Here is a 19,234-nt window from a genome sequence, read left to right as displayed (position 1 = left end):
TTATTTCGCTATTCATGTCCCGAAAGCTGTGACGGAAGGCGACTGCGCATCTCGTGCGCATCCCGCACCCCCTCCAACACACGCCGGGGCTTCACACCCAGTGCGAGAACTAGGAAGTGGAAGTGTACACATGGAGGGTGTGTCTTTTCCTACCTCTAATTCTTTTATTTGAAAAAAAAAGTCCTCTGTGGATGGATAAATAATGGGGGACTCTGCGAAGGATAAACGACGGGAACAGCTGAAGCGCTGGGCCGGTTCCTGCACGGACAAGGAGCCCGCGGTGCCCCGGAGGAGGTGGCGGGGGAACGTCGACCCAGAGGCCGTAAACAACGACCAGCCGAGGGACCCATCCCGCGATGGAGATGGAGATGATGGAAATTGCACGACCAAAGGGGAGATCCTCGACCAAGGAACCGGTCCTCTACTTAAACGAAGGTTAGTATTTGAATGCCGGACGTGTCCCGTTGGTTCTGTGGTCGATGATTTAGATCAGCTATGGCGAAGTCCTGCTGCTAGTGATGCTATGTTGCGGAACACACCGCCTCTCCACCTACGCTGCGCCGCGGCCGTGGAGAGAACAACCGGTCGGTGTGAGCCTGGTTCTAGCGTGTTGCGGTGACTGCGACTGGATGCCTGGACTCTCCTTATGGTTAACCGGCCAGCACCCCATCACTGATTTAAAATGTTTTGCATACATGTGTTTGTATATCGATTATGGCCTCCAATGCACTCCTGATCATCCCTGGAAGGATGGATCCCCCACTATGCGTTCATCCTTAAGATTTCTCCCTTGATAATTAAGGGAGTTTTTTCTTGCCCTCTTTGGGCCGTCGGTCAGGGAGTGCATACATATATGTCCTGTTAAGCCCTTTGAGACTGTACCGGTGATTAAGGGCTATACAAATTTAACTGAATTGAATTATGGCTGATGCGGTTCCAACTGTCAATTGATCAGGGGTCGGGTGAGGTTCGACCGGGCGGCGGAGTTCCTGGCGGCGTGTGCAAGCGGGGACACGGACGAGGCCCGGGAGATGCTGAAGGAGGCCGGGGAGACGACCGGCAAGGACGCGGAAGACCTAGCGGCCATCATCAACTGCTCCAACGCAGACGGCATCACCGCGCTCCATCAGGTACGACCCTGACGTGGTGCTGGGCTGCGAAAAACGGGCAGCAGTGGGCTCAGGAGGTAGAGCAGGGGTTGACTGGTGACCGAAAGGTTCCTAGTTCGATCCCCGGCTCCTCCTCGCTGAGTGTCGAGGTGTCCCTGAGCGAGACGTCTCACCCTGACTGCTCCCGAAGAACTGGCAGTCGCCTGTTGCATGGTAGACTCCGGCGTCGGTGTGGGAACGCGCGTGTGAATGTTTGAGAGTCGCTTTGGATATAGACGTCTGCCATACGCCCTAAATGTAAATGTATGTGTGTCAGGTGTTTAGTGGGAGAGGTTGGGTTCATGCTGCTTTGTTTTCGTCCCCGGCCCTCACACAGGCTTGTATCGACGGCAGTATGGAGATGGTGTCGTTCCTGCTGGCCCAAGGCGCACACGTGGACCAGGTGGACAGCGAGGGCTGGACCCCGCTGCACGTCGCCGCGTCCGGGGAGCACATAGAGATAACCGAGTAAGCCGGAGCACCACGACAATGTAACAACTGTGTAATGTGGTGTTCTGTTGGGGGACGTGAATACACAGTGTGGGAGCCAGACTATTGCTGCCTTTTTTTTATTTGAACAATGCTAACATTGTTTGGCTCGTTTGGCAACACCACAGTCAGCTCAAGTACCACTGGACTGCGACACACTTGGCCACACTGAGGCATTCACAGATGATTGGTCCGCTGGATTTTATTTGCATTTTACCATTCGGTTGTGGAATCTGAAATGTCATACTGTTTATTATTATTGAAGCATCCAGCAAACGTTTTTTATCGGAAACCACTTGTAAGTTACAGATCTGTGCTGTTAAGGTGCAGGTAGGGATGGATTAGGCATCGTGCCCAAGAATGCTAAAAGGAAGGTTTAGGAAATGGGGAATTGCTTACAGAGAGGCTGAGATAATTAGCCATTAAACCCAGAACCTTTTGATTGCGAGTCCACCATAGCTTCTAGAAAAGCCTGCGCCTACCTAGCCTCTAGACAGAACCGTGATTCCCAAACAGGTTGAGTTTCCACGTTCCGGGGTGTACTTGCGAAGATGATTCTGCCTTGTTATGCCTACAAACATAAACAAGGACGTGAATGATTAGTATTTGTTGAATTTTGTTAAATCATGATCGTTGACGATGACCAGAAATAGAAGTATGCCTCGACTTCCTTCACTGTGAAACGACTTGGCTGTGTCATTGTTGATAAGGAAGCTAGTTGAAGATAGTGTGTGTTTAGTTCAAAGGAAAAGCATTTCTGGTTGGTTTGGTGTTTATGGAGGGGCACCTGAACCTGACTGAGGAGACACCAAGACCTGCCAGGAGACACAGCGTTCTCAGTGCGTTGCAGTGAGATCTTTGGTGGAGTTACCCGGTTGCTGGTTGAGGTTCCTAAGGCGTGTGGTGCCTGGTGTTATCGTCGCAGAATGAGGTTTATGAACGTATTGAGGGGGCGTAGCCTCCCCAAAAGACTCAAAACTCACTCGTTCACCTAGACGCGCACTTAATGTACGCACTTATTGTATGTTTGTACGTCCTGGCACGTAATGTACGCACTTATTATATGTTTGTACGTCCTGGCACGTAATGTACGCACTTATTGTATGTTTGTACGTCCTGGCACTTAAAAATAGTACTGTATTGTACTGTAGCGTCTTATCCTAGCTAGCTTTGTTGTGTACAGGGAATGGGTTCACCTAGCGATTGTTAGTGCTGGCCACTCGGTTCTGTGAACATCCTTACTGCACCGACAGCGATATATTGGTTCTCCTTCTTCTGACAAATCTTAAAAGCGTCCGCTAAATGCCCTGAATGTAAATGCATCTACCCTGGCATTTTATCATGGCGATCATGATCATCAACCCTGATTACACGGTGGCTTGTGTGCGTCAGTTAAAAAGTAGGTGACGCACCTAAAGTAATAAGTGGAATGTACTCCTCGTCGAGGGTAGATTCTCACCGGTGGACAAGAAGAGCAGCGTTCTCATCCATTCAAACTGTTAGTGTATTCAAACCTCAGGGACAGTCCGTCCCTGAGGTTAATGGTAGAGCGTGTCGGCTCGTAACCGGCAGGTTGCTAGTTCGATCCCCGGCTCCTCCTAGCTGAGTGTCGAGGTGTCCCTGAGCAAGACCCCCTCGCCCTGACTTCTCCTGGGGAGCTGCTCGCCGCCTTGGCATGGTTGACGCCGTCGTCGGTGGGTGAATGTGTGCATGAATGGGTGAATGTTGGGCAATATTGTAAAGCTTTGAGGGGCCACTGGTTAGAAAAGCGCTCTATAAATGCAGTCCATTTACCATCACCAGCCTGCAGCTCCTGGCATAACATCAGCGTGAGCCCGCGGTCTCGGCGGCTGCAGTAGCCCCAGACATTCTCGGTCCAGTTTCCAGTTTCTTTCGCACGCTGTTGTGTGAGTTTCAACGCTAATCTTTGAGCTGAGCTAGGCTTGAGGGAAAGGGTCGGCAAACCCTGCAACAGATTGTGAAGTGGTTAAGTGAAGAACAGTGCCCCCTCTTGAACGCATAATCAAATGGGTTGTGCTGTTCTCTCCAGCTCCGGTGTCGCGGCGTATAGACGGCTAAGTTTCTCCCTCTCTGGTGGCTCAGTTTTCTCTTGCAGAGAGGCGCGTCTTTGTCTGCTGTCAACTGTGACGGGGACGTCCCTCTGGACATCGCCGTGGACGAGGCGACCGAGTCCCTCCTCCAGGAACACACTCGCAGTCAGGGTGAGTGTCTCAATCGCACACACACGCAAACACACGTAACGCGCACAGACAAATAAATACACACGCGCACTTGGAGAAACATAGAAACAGTGGTGGAATTTTGAATCTGAATCGTTTCAGAATAAACTGTTTAAGAGTCATCCGGACTTATAAAAATTAGGCAAATTTATTTGATTAATAAACAATATAATAACATGTAACAAACATAAAACAATCCGAGGCCTCACAAAAATGTCAGGCCTCGGATGGGAGGTGGCCCTGCGTCTCTCTAAAGGGGCTGATTAGTGGTGCGCGAACGTGGTTCCACGTTCACGCACCACAATGACCACGCAGACGCCTCGACGCAATCCTGAACCTTTATGGTTCTGCGTCGGGTTTTAGTAAGCGGACCAATCACAGCCCTTGCTGCGGCTGCTGCTTCGCCTCAAGTTTTTGAGCCCTTAAGAGCTCCGCAAGGAGAAGTCGAATGCTTTGGCAAAAGCTAGGACTTCTTATACAGGGGCACAGGTCTCTGTGCGACAGCTCTGCTCCCCACACGATGTATGAGGGAACAATCCGTCATGTTGTTTCCCCTTCATCGCCCCTCCCATTCCTTGCGCAGCCTAGCCACCCTACCTGTTCCTTCCTAGCGTTATCTCACGTTATCCTTTGTGCCTGGGGTACAACGGTCTCGAGGAAGCAGAGATCCCCTTATGTATTCGTCTACTTGATGAGATCACAGGAAACTCTGAAATTATTTAATTTGATCATTGACAATTACGATGTGGGGAGACGTAGCGGTGAGCTCTCAGTTGGATCCTTTGACCTTTGACCACCCAAAGGGGGTCAGGGAAAAGACATAATAAACAAATGGAAGTAAGAGAAACAGAATGGGGAAAATATAATTTTCTCATTACAACGCATACACGCATACAACCTTGTGTTGTTGTTGTTGTTGTTGTTGTTGAGAAAGCTAAAGGTGTTGTAAACACAGCCCAGGATTGTAGAACAAAGTGCAGGTCCTGCTCTAAGGGGAAGTGGGGCGTATCGGCCGGTTCACATGAGGAACAGAGAAGTAGACCCGAGCTTCCTCTTTTCTGTCTTACCCAAGTAAAACCCCCGGCATTGATCCACGGGGCAGAATTCAAACACTATGAGGGTAAAAATGTGGTTTGTGTGTCTAGGTGGGAGGGGTGCGTTTTATCCCCGTGGTTACGACACACGCCAACTTTGTTAGTGCAGAATGCGTGTGGTATTAATCCCACTGTAGTATCATACTTTAGGTGTCCAGAAAGCCTAACCCTCACCTTGAGGGCCTCGGAGAAGACCCTAAGACGTGGAATGGTCACATAGTGAACGCGGCACCCGGGATTTACCCCCTTTTTCCCTCCAAATTAGGGACTTATTTCAGTAGCAGTGATAAAATGGCATCAATTTTTCTACGTTGACGATCATACAAGATAAATGGCCACGTTTTGGCTTCCCTTCCTCTTTGAGGACGTTCTGGTTAAACGCTGCCGTATTGTTTTTCTTAGTCGATTCTGTTTGATTAAAAGTCTGTCCGTCCCTCTGTCTGTCTGTCTGTCTGTCTGTCTGTCCCTCTGTCCGTCCCTCTGTCCGTCCGTCTGTCTGTCTGTCTGTCTGTCTGTCTGTCCGTCTGTCTGTCTGTCCCTCTCTCTGTCTGTCTGTCTGTCTGTCTGTCCCTCTGTCCGTCCCTCGGTCCGTCCCTCTGTCTGTCTGTCCCTCTGTCCGTCCCTCTGTCTGTCCGTCCCTCTGTCTGTCTGTCTGTCCCTCTGTCTGTCCCTCTGTCTTTCCCTCTGTCTGTCCCTCTGTCCGTCCCTCTGTCTGTCTGTCTGTCTGTCCGTCCCTCTGTCTGTCTGTCTGTCCGTCCCTCTGTCTGTCTGTCTGTCTGTGGGGCGTCCTCCAGGCGTGGACCTGGAGGCGGCCAAGCGGCTGGAGGAGGAGCAGATCATGCTGGACGCCCGCAGCTGGCTGACGGAGGGGCTGCCCCGGGACACCCGCCACCCCCGCACCGGGGCCACGCCCCTCCACGTGGCCGCCGCCAAGGGCTACCTGGAGGCCATCAAGTAAGAGTCAAGGGTCAAGGGTTTTTGTTTGTCAGGATATGTTGAGGGGCGGCAGTAGCTCAGGAGGGCAGAGCGGGTTGGCCCGTAACCTGGAGGTTGATGGTTTGATCCCCGGCTCCTCCTAGCCGAGTGCCGAGGTGACCCTGAGCGAGCCGCCTCACCCTGACTGCCCCTGACGAGCTGGCTGTCGCCCTGCGTGGCTGACTCCGCTGTCGGTGTGTGAATGTGTGTATGAGTGGCGAATGTTGGGCAGTATTTTAAAGCGCTTGGAGTGGCCACTGGTTAGAAAAGCGCTGTATAGATGCAGTCCATTTACTTTTATATGTAGTGAAATGTTAGTGTGATACAATCAAATAGAAACAACGATTTTTATATGTACAATTAAAAACTCGGTAGACTGAGTGCTGTGCAAAAAGTATTGTGCAATATGGCTAGGGTTAAAGGGTTCAAAGTGCAGGGTGGGGGGTGGGGGTTGATAAAAGCGTCACATGCCCTGAATGTAAACGTATCGACGTGTGAAGCCAGCCGTCCTTGAGCCCCGTTCCTCTCCGCTCGCTAGCAACAAACATGTCCGAGTCCATCGGTGAACCATTCAATACCAGCGGCCTGTTGACGCTGCCATTGTCCCGGCGCCCGGTGTCATGTGACTCACCCCCCCCCCCCCCCCCCCCCCCCCGGTTCCAGGCTGCTGTGCCAGTGCGGTCTGGACGTGTCGGCCATCGACTGCGACGGCTGGACGCCGCTCCACGCGGCGGCGCACTGGGGCCAGGCCGAGGCCTGCTGCATCCTGGCCGAGCAACTCTGCAACATGGACGCCCATAGCAACGGGGTAAGGCCCACGGCAACGGGGTAGGGCCCACGGCAACGGGGTAAGGCCCACGGCAACGGGGTAAGGGCAACGGGGTAAGGCCCATGGCAACGGGGTAAGGCCTATGGCAACGGGGTAAGGCCCATGGCAACGGGGTAAGGCCCATGGCAACGGGGTTAGGCCCATGGCATCGAGGTAGGGCCCACGGCAACGGGGGAAGCGCCATGGCAACGGGGTAAGGCCCATGGCAACGGGGTAGGGCCCACGGCAACGGGGTAATGCCCACGGCAACGGGGTAAGGCCCACGGCAACGGGGAAGGCCCATGGCAACGGGGGAAGCGCCATGGCAACGGGGGAAGCGCCATGGCAACGGGGGAAGGCCCATAGCAACGGGGACCGCACGATTTGGTGAAAATTTATATTGCGATTATTGTGGACAATATTGCGATTTGCGATTTAAAAAAACAAATGGTGTCATGAGTCTACTTGCTTGGTTATCAAGGAAAATGCACACAGATTGCTGATAATTTTAAAATGTTTATTTCTCTACTCAAACATACAAACTTAAGCTAGCATAAAAAATACAAAACTAAAAAATGTGTACAGTACTGTTTTCAAAATAACAATATTTTACAAAATTAAATAAATAATAAAAATATATATTATTCCAAAAAATACACTGCTGCAGTTCGGAAATTTGTTTGGTTTTCTCAATAGGTCAACTAAATAAGGGTTAGGGTTAGTCGCGATTGCGATTTGATGATTCGTGCAGCACTGTGGACGACCATAGCCACGAGGTACGGGGAACGTGGACGCCCATAGCAATGGGGTCACGTGAAGTGCCCACACGTGCCTGTCCTGGTTTCAAACCGGCAGGAGGTCGGATGTTTGCCGTGAGCGTTCCGGTGATGGAGAGCAGAAATGGGGAACCGGCTCATGTGCTGAAGGATTGAAATAGCTCGCTGTCGACCTCTTGACCGCTGAAGAAGTGCCTTGTTCAGTGTTTCATTGTGTAACGGTGAACGAAGAGACTGGTATGGTACCATGATGGTAGTATCGATGAAACTAACTGGGTAGTACCGAGTACAGAAGTAGTACTACCAAGTTAGTGGTAATTGATAAAAGGAGGTGAAGACAGAGGCATGTTGGTGGTTTAGTCTCCATTTTTTTATAATCACGTTATTTCCTTCTTAAAGGGCCAGACGCCGTTCGACGTGGCGGACGAGAGCGTGGAGGCCCTCCTGACGGAGCTGTCCCAGAAACAGGCCAACGTAAGACCCGCTCCGTGGAGACGCGTTCAGCCTGACCCTAACATGGTGGCCCATGCAATGTGTACACTTAGTAACGTGTGTGTGTGTGTGTGTGTGTGTGTGTGTGTGTGTGTGTGTGTGTGTGTGTGTCTGCGCCTGTGTGTTTGTGGTGTGTGTGTGTGTGTGTCTGCGCTCCTGTGTGTGTTTGCGCGCACGTGTGTGTGTGTTGTGTGTCTGCGCCTGTGTGTGTGTTTGTGTGTGTGTGTGTGTAGTGGCGCAGTGAGCGGTCGCTCCTGGAGAGACAGAACCCACCGGGAACGAACCCGGTCAACGCCAACAACAAACGCCGCAGGTCAGTGCCGTGGCCCTCAGGAACCACCTGCGCCCTTAAAGACCCTAACCCTAACCTAACCGTTATGTTTCTGTTTTAACCGCCGCCATGTCACGGCCACCATAGAGTCATTGATGCGTTTTTCCATCACTGTGCCTAAAATAAGCTCCCAATTCCGAGAGGAAAGGGGTCAAATCCTGTGCTTCTCTGGGGGTGCCCGGGTAGGGTGGGTACCATCTAGCCTCAGTCTGGAACGCAACGACCCGGGATTGAATCCTTCCCGTGGTCATCTGCTGCATGTCCTCCCTTCCTCCCTCACATACCTTCCTCTCTATCTCACTCTGTAATAAAAAGCATACAAATGAACCAAACTAACTATCCCGTGTTTTTGCCGTCCGCCCCAAAAACCCCAGGAGCTCCGTGTGCCGAATGAGCAGCAAGGACAAGATCATAGTAGCCGACCAGTCCAAGGAGAGGGGCATCTCCGGGGGTCACGAACTCAGCGAGGAGCGCGAAAGCAGCCCCGGTAAACAGAAGCCTCAAGGACACCATCACAGCTTTATTCTGGTTGTGTTTTCCCATTGGTCTGATCTGAGAGCACGTCTCCCTGTCTGTCCCCCCCCCCCTCAGAGAGCTCCCCTGTGCCCACTCCGGACAGCGAGAGCGTCACAGAGTCCACGGTCAGCCCTGGAGATAGGGTGAGTCTCACAGTGGGGAGCCCTGTTGTGGCGCTGTGATGTTGTAGACCTAGTAACTTGCATTATGTTCATGTTGTTCAGTTCTTCTCACTGCTGGTGGGTGGCGTGGGGTTGGACTGTGTTATTCATATCATACAGAGTTGTATTCATTTATATAATGCTGAAACTAATACTGTCTATGGTATTGTTCACGTCTACATTAGTTTGTGTTCATGCGTTCATGCTGCGGGAATCGTTGCATGTACAGTAGCTGCAACAACAAAAAGGCGACCACAAAAAAAAATGTACCCCGAGGCTCCCACTTGAATTGGGTCTTTGTCATCATCGGCCTGCTCATGTTTTCCTATCGGAAGAGTGAAACGGCAAAGATCCTGACCCCGCGACCTTTCACATCCAAGCAATGCTTGGTGAGGTCATGGACGGACTGGAGTGTCTTTGTGGTGGAGGAAGCTTATGAATGGTGTGTTCAGCGTCCTCCTCTTCAGTGTCCCCCTCTTCAGACGGTCAGATGGAGAGGCCACAGTTTGTCCAGGAGCCGCTTGAAAGCATTCGCCGCAGCCTTTGCTGTGGGCGTCACGCTTTAAAGATCTCAATTCAAGTGTGGAAGGATCCTTGCCCGGAAAAAAAACGTATAGGAAATATCGTCTCATTTGTGAACTTCTCCCATACGAATGAGCCCATCGTCTGGACATGGGTTGTGTCATTTCATTGAACTGATTCACTCACACTGAGTGGAGTCCCACTGCGGTGTGATTCACGATGTCCCAACACGCTGTCTGGTAGGGCTTTGACTCCGAACTTCGTTATTCGAATATAATTAGACTATCAAAAAATAAATCAAAATTCGAAAGAATATTAGGCAGCCCTTAATATTCGAACCTGTTGTGGGCAGGCCAAGAGGGAGAGACGTCGGAGAACCCGACACAGTCTATTCATAATATTGTAATGACCACGGAAGAGGCGGTGAACGAAGTATTGATTAGACAGCGGTTTATTTGAAACCTAATAAACCGTTGGAACACGCAAGACCGGTAACCATAGCAACGCCGGTAAACAAACCTCGCGAAGCCCAATCCAGGTCTTACTGAAGGAATTTAACGGTCAAAATATTATTAATAAATATTCAAATATTAATATCAATAAACAAACGAACTTTGAATATGATTTTTGGGCATAAGTCAAAGCCCTGCTGTCCGGTGTCTCCCACAAACAGAGCGTGGAGGACAAGGAGGACGAGGAGGACGACAAGGCCCTCCGCACGGCCCGGGTGGCCCCCACCTCCCAGTGGCGTGACGGCGGCGGCGGCGGCGGCGGTGGCGGCGGCGGCGGCGGTGCCGACAACAGCCCCTCCACTCTGAGCGCCGACCGGCGCAAGTAAGAACCGGCACACGCGCACAAAAAAGAAAATGGCCGCCTTCAAAGCCAACCACATACGTTTGAAGGAGAGCCCAGGAAATGGCTCAATATCGTTCATTATGCGATGTATCTTACATTTATATGCATGTTAACATTTAGGGCAGGAACTACATTGGTCAGAAAAATTAATGCGGAAAAAATGAATAGTATTATCTTATTATCTTCGCTTATATATTTATCGATGTATGCCATTACACATACGTGGAGCCACTTGACTGCTTTTTGCATGTCTGGTAATAAGCTAAACTGCATTTCGTTGTCCAAGTACTTCAGTTGAATCATAACACAACCAAACGACAGGCAGAAGGCCAGGCTGCTCTGCACCAGAGTTGTACGGGCGGGAACAGATTCCGAGTCGGCCCTTCCTGTCGGTGGGCCAGACGGGTGTAAGTCACGCGCTGAAGACGTGTGTTCGGTCCTCTCTCAGGTTCCAGGCGCCGGTCCGGGACGAGGAGTCCGAGTCCCAGAGGAAGGCGCGCTCGCGCCTCATGCGGCAGTCGCGACGCTCCACGCAGGTACGAGTCCGCCTCGCCCTCCCGGTGCAGCGCAAAGATCGATGTAGAGCCCCCGTTGAGATCAGGAGGGGGAGGGGGTTGCCTCGCAATGGAAAAGGTTGCTGGTCCGATCCCCGGCTCCTCCTAGCTGAGTGTGTCGAGGTGTCCCTGAGCTAGGCACCGATCCTCACTGCTGCCGACGAGCCGGCTGTCGCCCTGCATGGGTGACAGCGCCGTCGGTGTGTGACCGTGTGTACGAACTGTTTTATGAACCTTTTGTAGATGGAAACGTCATTGTGTAGCAGATCAAATGTGTCCTCACGGTTTAAAAAAACACAACAGTCTGTTCCATTTTGAAGCAGGTCCAAACCACTTCCTCCTCGGCGCGTTCTCACCGCCGCATCCTCCCGCCCAACATCAGACTTGTTATCAGAAACCCGGCCTTCCTTCCCCCCCCCCCCCCCCCCCCCCCCTCGGCTGGGTTTTGTTCATCGTGTTCACGCGGGGCTCTGTGCATCCTGTTGACAGGGAGTGACGCTCACCGACCTGAAGGAGGCCGAGAAGAGCTCGGGCAAGGCCCCCGATGCCCCCCCCCCCTCCGCCCGCAGCGTGCTCCCCGTCAGCCCCATCGTCACCCTCACCCCCGCAGAGAGAGGTGAGAGACCCCACCCCCCGCACTCATCCGGATCACCCACGTCTGCTCTTTCTATATTTTACTTTCTTTCAAATATATATATATTTTTATTTTTATATTGGTAATTTTTTTTATTTGATGTATATTATTTATGTCATATATATTTATATTTTATTTAGATTATTTAAATAATAAATTGTTTATTTAATTTTTCTACTTTTTTATTGTTTTTGAATTCGATGACATTGGATTTAGTTGGAAACAGTATCACGGTGCTTGTCGGATGGGTTGGTGTGTGTGTGTGTGTGTGTGTGTGTGCGCGTGTGCGTGTGCGTGTGGCGTGTGGTCTCACACCGCCCAGCTGAGGAGCTGCAGTGCAACACCTCCTGCGGGCGGATGTGCTTCTCTCCCCCCTCACACCGTGGATACCTCTAGCTCTAGCTATGCCTCGTTCTCTGCCTGCACAGCCGTTCTCTCGGTGGTTCTCTCAGCGCAGAGCTTGGCTGAACAAGGGAGTCTCTGTGGCCTGGATGAGTAATAAGAAGAGCCAGTGGGTTGACATGAAGTTCAAGCGTGCAATCAGGTGTTGAAATGTGCTTTTACGGGCCACCAAACACAATCCACAACGGCCTGTGAATATATATCAGCCAATTATGAAAGTGTATATTTGGTTTACCTAAATAAACCTGCAGATGGTTTATTGTGCTGGTGTTTTTCACACGGGCTGTTCACAGGGTAGTATGTGTTGTGGATTTTTAGATGAGATTTCCATAGAACTTTATGGTCGTTATTCATAGTACAAGTACAGACAAGGAAATGCAGTAAGCGTCTAACCAGAAGTGCAGAAAAGCAGTACGGGGCAGAGAATGTACTTGTAATGGAATAATATAGATGGTGCAGTGTGAACAGTAGAGAGAGTCATGTATGGAGCTGGCTGTTGCCTTGCATGGTTGACTTTGAATGTTAGCCATATTGTCAAGTGTTTTGAGTTAGAAAAGCACTATATATATGCTGTCTATTAACCATTGATTTACCAACCGTGTGTTAGTGAGAGGAAGTCAGATGTTACCCTGACACGAGTGCAGGTGTAGGCTGTGTAGAGACGGCCCGATTGTCCTTCCTTAACGCCCGTTATACTCCAGACACTGACCCAGTGAGGGCTGGGTAGAGACAGTCCCGGTACTCCTCTCTAACGCCCGTCTCTCTGCAGACACTGACCCAGTGAGGGCTGGGTAGAGACAGTCCTGGTTCTCCTCTATAACGCCCGTCTCTCTGCAGACACTGACCCAGTGAGGGCTGGGTAGAGACAGTCCTGGTTCTCCTCTCTAACGCCCGTCTCTCTGCAGACACTGACCCAGTGAGGGCTGGGTAGAGACAGTCCCGGTTCTTCTTCTCTAATGCCCGTCTCTCTGCAGACACGGACCCACCGAGGGACGTGGAGGGCGAGTCCCGGCTGGGGGTCAAGGACAAGCGGAGAACCAGGAGGGAGAGGCGCTCCACCGGGATCGGGCGTCTGGGTCTGGAGGTAAGACCCCAGGGGGGCCGTGTCTTACCATCGGGGGGGGGGGGGTTGGTCCTTTCTGTGACATCCGGACCAAACAAAGTGTCCTTAACACACACTGTTAAGGGCTGATTATGATCCCACGTTCACGCAACGCAAGGGCGTTACGGACCCCTTTCGTCCTTGCGGCCCCTCCTTGCATCCACCGCAAGGGCCGGACGTGCGCCTCTCAAAAATGTTAACCTTCCGTCGAGGCGACGCAGCAGCAAGGGCTGTGATTGGTCCGCTTACTAAACCCGACGCAGAACCAAAACAGGTTCAAGACTGCGTCAGAAGCGTCTGCGTGGTCGTTGCGTTGGGTGAACGTGGAGCCATAATCAGCCCTTAAACGTGATCGTGACTCACCATGGTTGATCACACAACACTCTGAGGTTGAAGACGTGCTTTTAAAGATAACTTGTGAAGTGAATCATTCATAAAATGAAAAATACATCTAAAAAAATACACCATGAGTTTTAACATCGACTAAAGAATTGGATTGTACAGATTGTAAAGTCTAATGTTTTGTTTTTTAAGGACGAAGAGGATGATGACGCAAGCACAGCCAGGACAGATGAGACACACAGCAACAGCACCTCCAGGTAAGAGGCGACGGTTTCTATTTCCTAGCACGATTTGATGTGTCGCTCTCTCACTCTCCCACTCTCTCTCGCTGTCTCTCTCGCTCTCCCCCTCTCTCTCACTCTCTCTCGCTCTCCCCCTCTCTCGCTCTCTCTCCCTCTTTCTCGCTCACTTTCTCTCTGCACAATATAAATATACTCTTGTGTTCTTCTGCAGTGATCCTCAACCAGACAACTCTTCACTGGACTACAAACTGGTGTGTATTGAACTAAAGACAAACACATCCCCCAATAACCACAAGCAGAGGCAGCATTTCTGTGTCCTAGTTTAGTGTCGCCGAAAGGTGTTAACAGGTATAACCTGAACGGCTAGCGTGTTTGTGCGATGGAAAGACTGAAATCTAGCTGACACTTGAATTTATGATGCATTTCCTGATTTCCTGAGGCTTTGTGGGTTATAGGTTAAATGAGTGTGAGTTTATTGTGTTTAAGGGATTGCTTAACACATTTACAATATCTACTTTGTAAAACTGAACACAAAAGGTTAAGCTTAAGTTTCTTCATGCTTCTCACCAAATTGTTGGTGAGAACAATCATTTAATCATAATGTATTCAGATAATATGGTTTTTTTTAATCACTTCCATGACACGTAATTGTTTTGTTCACACAAAGGTTCACACTCCCGTTTGGGGATACTAGTTTGCAGACCTGTCCTATAGTTCACTGGCTCTTGAGATTACGGCGGTTGTCTCCCCCTAGCTTTACCGGGGGGTACTGCGGGAGAACGTCACGCTGAAAGACAAGCTGCAGGAGACGGAGCTGCTGCTGAGCCAGAACAAAGTGGAGCTGGAGAGACTGCGACAGGTCAGCCCAACATGGCCGCTTTATTCCCCTTCTCAAGAATAATGGAACGTAGGGTTAGGGTTAAACCCAGAGAAATCCATAGTTTTATTCACGGTTACGATTCTTTACACCCGGTCCCTTGTCGATTTATTTGATGAAATGTGTAAAATACAGCTGATCCAGTCTTTGGTTCACTGTAATTAAAATAAAAAACACTGTAATTCAGAACGTTAATGTCTGTTGAATATGTGTTGAATATCCAATATCTTTAGCTAGCACCAAAAGTCGACTCTAGTTCTGTGGGAAACGGTTGAAATGAAATTATCTACAGCTGTAAACTAAGCCCATAACATTATATCACGTAGTTCACAACGTCTTCAAACTACTACTTTTGTCATGTTTTAGTTCAGCAACCCCTAGCAGCATAAATGCGATTCCTTTTTTAAAATGGCTTTGGTTCAGTCACTATCTACTGCCAGAATGAGGCAGCACAATGGTGATGAAGACTACAGCCCACTGATGAAAGTCCATGCGTTTGCAGTATCATGAAGGTTGTGTACCGGGTGTCAGACCCTGTTTGTGTCTCGGGGGGGGGGAATTAACACTTATCACCCAAGGGGTCGCCAAAGAGCACCCAACAGAAACCTTCTAGATCCACTTTATCGTAACAGAACATCAACATGCCTGATCATGGCTAGACCCTTAAGGGGGAATTCTCATGATAAGATACGAATTACACATTATTGTTTCCTAATGTAAATGAAAATGTAAAGTCTACTTCATGAATCGTACGTCCTGCCGCTTAATGTACGCAGTTATTGTATGTTTAACATCCTTTCACTTAAAAATAGTACTTAGCTTCACATATCATCTTGTCCGCGCTATCTTTGTTATATACGGGCAATGGGTTAACCTAGCAATTGTGAGTGCTTGGTTCCATGCACATCCTTACTGTACTGACGGCGATATATTGTCATTTCCCTTTCTTCGGACAAATGTACTACTCATTGTAAGTCGCTGTGACCTGTTGTAAGGCCTTGTGTTGTGCTCACTTCCTCTTCCTGCAGAGCCAAGAGAGCAGCATGCTGCGACCCGCGCTGCTGGAGCTCGAGCGCTTCGTGAGTCTGCCCTTCCTGCTCTTACTGTTCCCAGGAAACACAAGAACAACTAGTTTCATAGCGGATCTACTCTTGGTGGAAGAGAGTTCATCACCAATTCAGTTGATCATTGGTTTTTTGCGTCGTCTCATTGCTCAGAAAACCTCATGGTGTTCAACTCTAGCGAGATTAAAAAGATTTAAAGATTAAGGGATATTAATAGTCCATGCAACTGAACACCACGAGTTTTGTTCCGGAAGGTCTTTTAAGGTCGCTTCAGTCTGAACAGAATAGATTGAGAGATGTCAGGGACACACAGGAAGTGAAACCTGCACTGAGAACCGTTGTTGATGTTGCTTGTGAGGTGTCAATCCAGAGTTCAGACATTAGTTATTATTCATGCGTTTGTGTTATTCATTCATTCTTTTTGCCTCTCCAGGAGAAGTTGGCACTTCAGAGGAAAGCAGTGGAGTTGGAAGATGAGCTCAAGGTACAAATATGAAATCCACTATTTCTTTCGGACTAATGTCTTAGTCCTAAGCTTCAGTTTTTAAAGGAACATTATACTTTGATACCAGACTTTGTTCAGTGAGAAGGTAAAGGAAGGGGGAGAGGGAAGTGCCTTACTTTGCCCTTGACTACTTAGAAGTGCACAAAGACCACTTCATTTGAGCCACGGCAAAAGTACGCTGTGTCCAAAGAGTGGCACTCAAATGGATATAAAGTATTCCTATTCCTGATAAAGTATTCCTGTTACAACTGATGGGGAAACATGTCCAATGCCGTCCAGGGAAACATGTCCCATGGACTCCTGACCGAAGGCTCCTTGTCTTCACGTAATCAGGATCAGAATCAGAATGACTTTTGTTACATCTTGTTGTACAAGTACACAAGAGTACAATTCTTAGTCTTGGTTCCTCAACAGCGACATAGCAGCAACAATACAGGATATAGTAACCCGCACTGACCCTGGCCCCTCTCCCCCCTCTCCCCCCTCTCCCCCCTCTCCCAGGTGCTGGTGGACCTCCGGTCGGACAACCAGCGGCTGAAGGACGAGAACGCCGCTCTCATCCGGGTCATCAGCAAGCTCTCCAAATGAGGCTCGGCAGAACCGGGCGGAACCCGGCGGCCAACAGGAAAAACAAAAAGTGTTAACCGGCCTCTCCCCCGCGCCCCCCCCCCCCGCGCCCGTCTCACGCGCCCGTCTCACGCGTCACAGGGCAGAGGGACGGGGTCCGGGGGGCGTCCGGCGGCGCGTGACGTTAGACGTAGAGAGCGGGCGATCCTCGCGGGGCGGCCCGTCGACGCTATACTTTCAGTGTTTGGTTGGTTTGTGTTGCCTGTGGCTGGGACTGTTTTGGCATATCTACTGTACGACGAGCTGAGCGCCGCCTCCTCGCCTGCGACCCGGCAGAGCGCTGACCAGTGGTTCTGCTTCAAGTCCACCGCCCTTTTTTTAATTGTGTTTTTTTTTTTGTATTATTATTTTAAAAACAAGACTATTTTGATGTGCCCTTTGCTCTTGTTGCTATATTTTTAAGATATACAGTCATTGAAAAAGAGAGAAAGAAGACCTACTTTAAGCCATGTACAGAGATGTCTCTCGAAAGCGATCGTCTTCAAGGAACGTTCCGGAAAGTGTGTGCGGGTTCGGGGTGTGCGTGTTGGACCGGGTGTGTGTGTGGATGACTTAGAAATGATTTTATTGTGCCAAAAACAAACCCTATTTTTCCTGTTGAGTTTGTTGTTGCTATTAGGTGCAGAGGGGGGAGGGGGGGGGGGGAGGGAGGGAGGGAGGGGGGGGGGGGGGGGGGATGCGCGTGCTTTCTTCTCAGGACTAGTGTCGGGAACGTGCTCTGGACTTGAGCTGACTACTGTAAAGATGGACCAAACTGTATTTTTGCATGTTGACCTCCTCTCTGCTCCTGTGAATGTGTATCTATGTTGTATTTTTTATGTATAGGGTCCCTCCTCGCACATAGCCAGTGGAACAGTGCTCTCTTTTTGTACTACAACAGGAAAAACATGGATAGGGGGGGGGGGGTGTTGGCGAAGCAGACGTGGTTCATTTTCCATTCAACCAATTCAGGGATTCGATTTTTTCTTGCTCTTTTTCTCTGCTAGCATCGGTCGGCAGGACTCCAGCCCGGATACAACAACCCCTGTTTACAAAAAAAATAAAAAGCAAGCACCACATTCAACATATTGTAAATGCCTACATTTCCTTACATACACTAGCTCAACTGTACATGACGTCGTGCATCTTTGAATTGGTTTAATAGAAAGTGACTGGACCTGTTCACCAGAAGGTGGGCTTCATGCAGACAGTAGTGGGCCAAGTCTTGTGAATGTTTACTGCAGTTTCTAAAAAAAGGACAACGTAAGTGCATGCCAAATTGTATTTTGATGATGTGCCTTTCTCTATTAAATTTGTAATTAATATTTCTATTTTGCTTTGGGTAAAAAATGTAAAATATAAATACAGTATGGCCATTAACAAACATGGTTGCAACATGTTTTTTATGTGATGTGTGTGGGGGGGTCTGTATGGTATTTGTTGGGTGGATGATGGTTAAAGACCATGATCGTCTAGGTCCTTAATGGGAGCGCAAGCTAAGTAATTTTCATCTTGTTCTCCCGTTTTTTCGTCTCGTACTTAGTAATCTATAGATTCCGGCTGATTTACACTACTGTTCAAAAGTTTGGGGTCACCAAGACAATTTGATGTTTTCATGAAAACTCACACCTTTTTTCAACAGTTGCGCTGTGCTAACATAATTGCACAAGTGTTTTCTAATCATCAATTGGCCTTTTAAAACGATTAGCGTAACAATGTACCATTACAACACAGGAGTGATTGTTGGAAATAGGCCTCTACACCTATGTAGATATTCAATAAACAATCATCCTTTTCCAACTAGAATAGTCATTCACATTAACAATGTCTAGACTATATTTCTGATTAATTTAATGTAATCTTCATTGACAAAAACAGGCTTTTCTTTAAAAAAATGACAGTTCTAAGTGACCCCAATCGTTTGAACGGTATTAATTGCTGCAGTTAAATCCCTTTAAATATTAGGGCATAGGTACCTAGGGACATGCTCAACAGAAAATGGTGTAGTTTGTAGAAACCAATTAGTAATCAAACCAATTTTATTCTGATTAAATATCTGCCTATACGTGATCCCTGGCGGCACAAAAGGGCTTTACCGTAATAAGCAAGGTGGAGGCGCAATTAATCTTAAGTTTAGAATGCGTGACCAGGTTTCTCCAAGTGTAAATGGCATGATCGAAGTTACAACGCAGTTACATGATCAAGAATGTGTGGATCGGGGATCAAGCAATGTAGAAGAGACCTGTACAACTAATGTCAGAGGTTTGGAGTTGCCGATTTGGCAGATTTAATTAGCTTTTTAAAGGAGGATTTAGTTCATTGTGAAATATTTAACGACAATATGCCTAGCGTCCCTACGAAACAATCGCAATTAAATCAGGTTTGAGTGATTAGAAATAAACATGTGTGATGATTAGTCACTACCAATTAGTGACATCACAAGTGGGAGTGTCCATCTACCCAGTGGATATTAGAACATTTTGCTTATCCATCCATCTT

The 19,234-nt window shown here is 49.1% G+C and overlaps 1 protein-coding gene across 1 annotated transcript; it reads left to right on the top strand.

Moving 5' to 3' along the window:
- The first annotated feature begins 86 nt into the window (after nt 1–86).
- ppp1r12c (protein phosphatase 1, regulatory subunit 12C) lies at nt 87–18,119 on the top strand. Its single transcript, XM_030351730.1, has 20 exons — nt 87–435; nt 956–1,130; nt 1,486–1,616; nt 3,741–3,859; nt 5,766–5,925; nt 6,610–6,754; nt 7,930–8,004; nt 8,256–8,335; nt 8,728–8,840; nt 8,945–9,012; nt 10,226–10,386; nt 10,856–10,943; nt 11,451–11,577; nt 12,972–13,081; nt 13,634–13,698; nt 13,895–13,934; nt 14,438–14,542; nt 15,589–15,639; nt 16,058–16,108; nt 16,631–18,119. The coding sequence occupies exons 1-20, from the start codon at nt 203–205 to the stop codon at nt 16,715–16,717; spliced, it is 2,184 nt and encodes a 727-aa protein (XP_030207590.1). The 5' UTR covers nt 87–202; the 3' UTR covers nt 16,718–18,119.
- The last annotated feature ends 1,115 nt before the right edge of the window (nt 18,120–19,234 follow it).

The sequence above is a fragment of the Gadus morhua genome, chromosome 3 (assembly GCF_902167405.1).
Source record: "Gadus morhua chromosome 3, gadMor3.0, whole genome shotgun sequence".
NCBI lineage: Eukaryota > Metazoa > Chordata > Actinopteri > Gadiformes > Gadidae > Gadus > Gadus morhua.
The sequence above is the reverse complement of the archived record's forward strand: the minus strand, read 5'-3'. Positions and strand labels throughout refer to the sequence as shown.

Bases quoted from the DNA above. Each gene is read 5' to 3' on its own strand.
- ppp1r12c (XM_030351730.1), top strand. From the start codon at position 203: ATGGGGGACTCTGCGAAGGATAAACGACGGGAACAGCTGAAGCGCTGG. The intron at 6,755-7,929 runs GTAAGGCCCACG...TCCTTCTTAAAG, and splicing joins TGGACGCCCATAGCAACGGG to GGCCAGACGCCGTTCGACGT. The intron at 13,699-13,894 runs GTAAGAGGCGAC...GTTCTTCTGCAG, and splicing joins CACAGCAACAGCACCTCCAG to TGATCCTCAACCAGACAACT.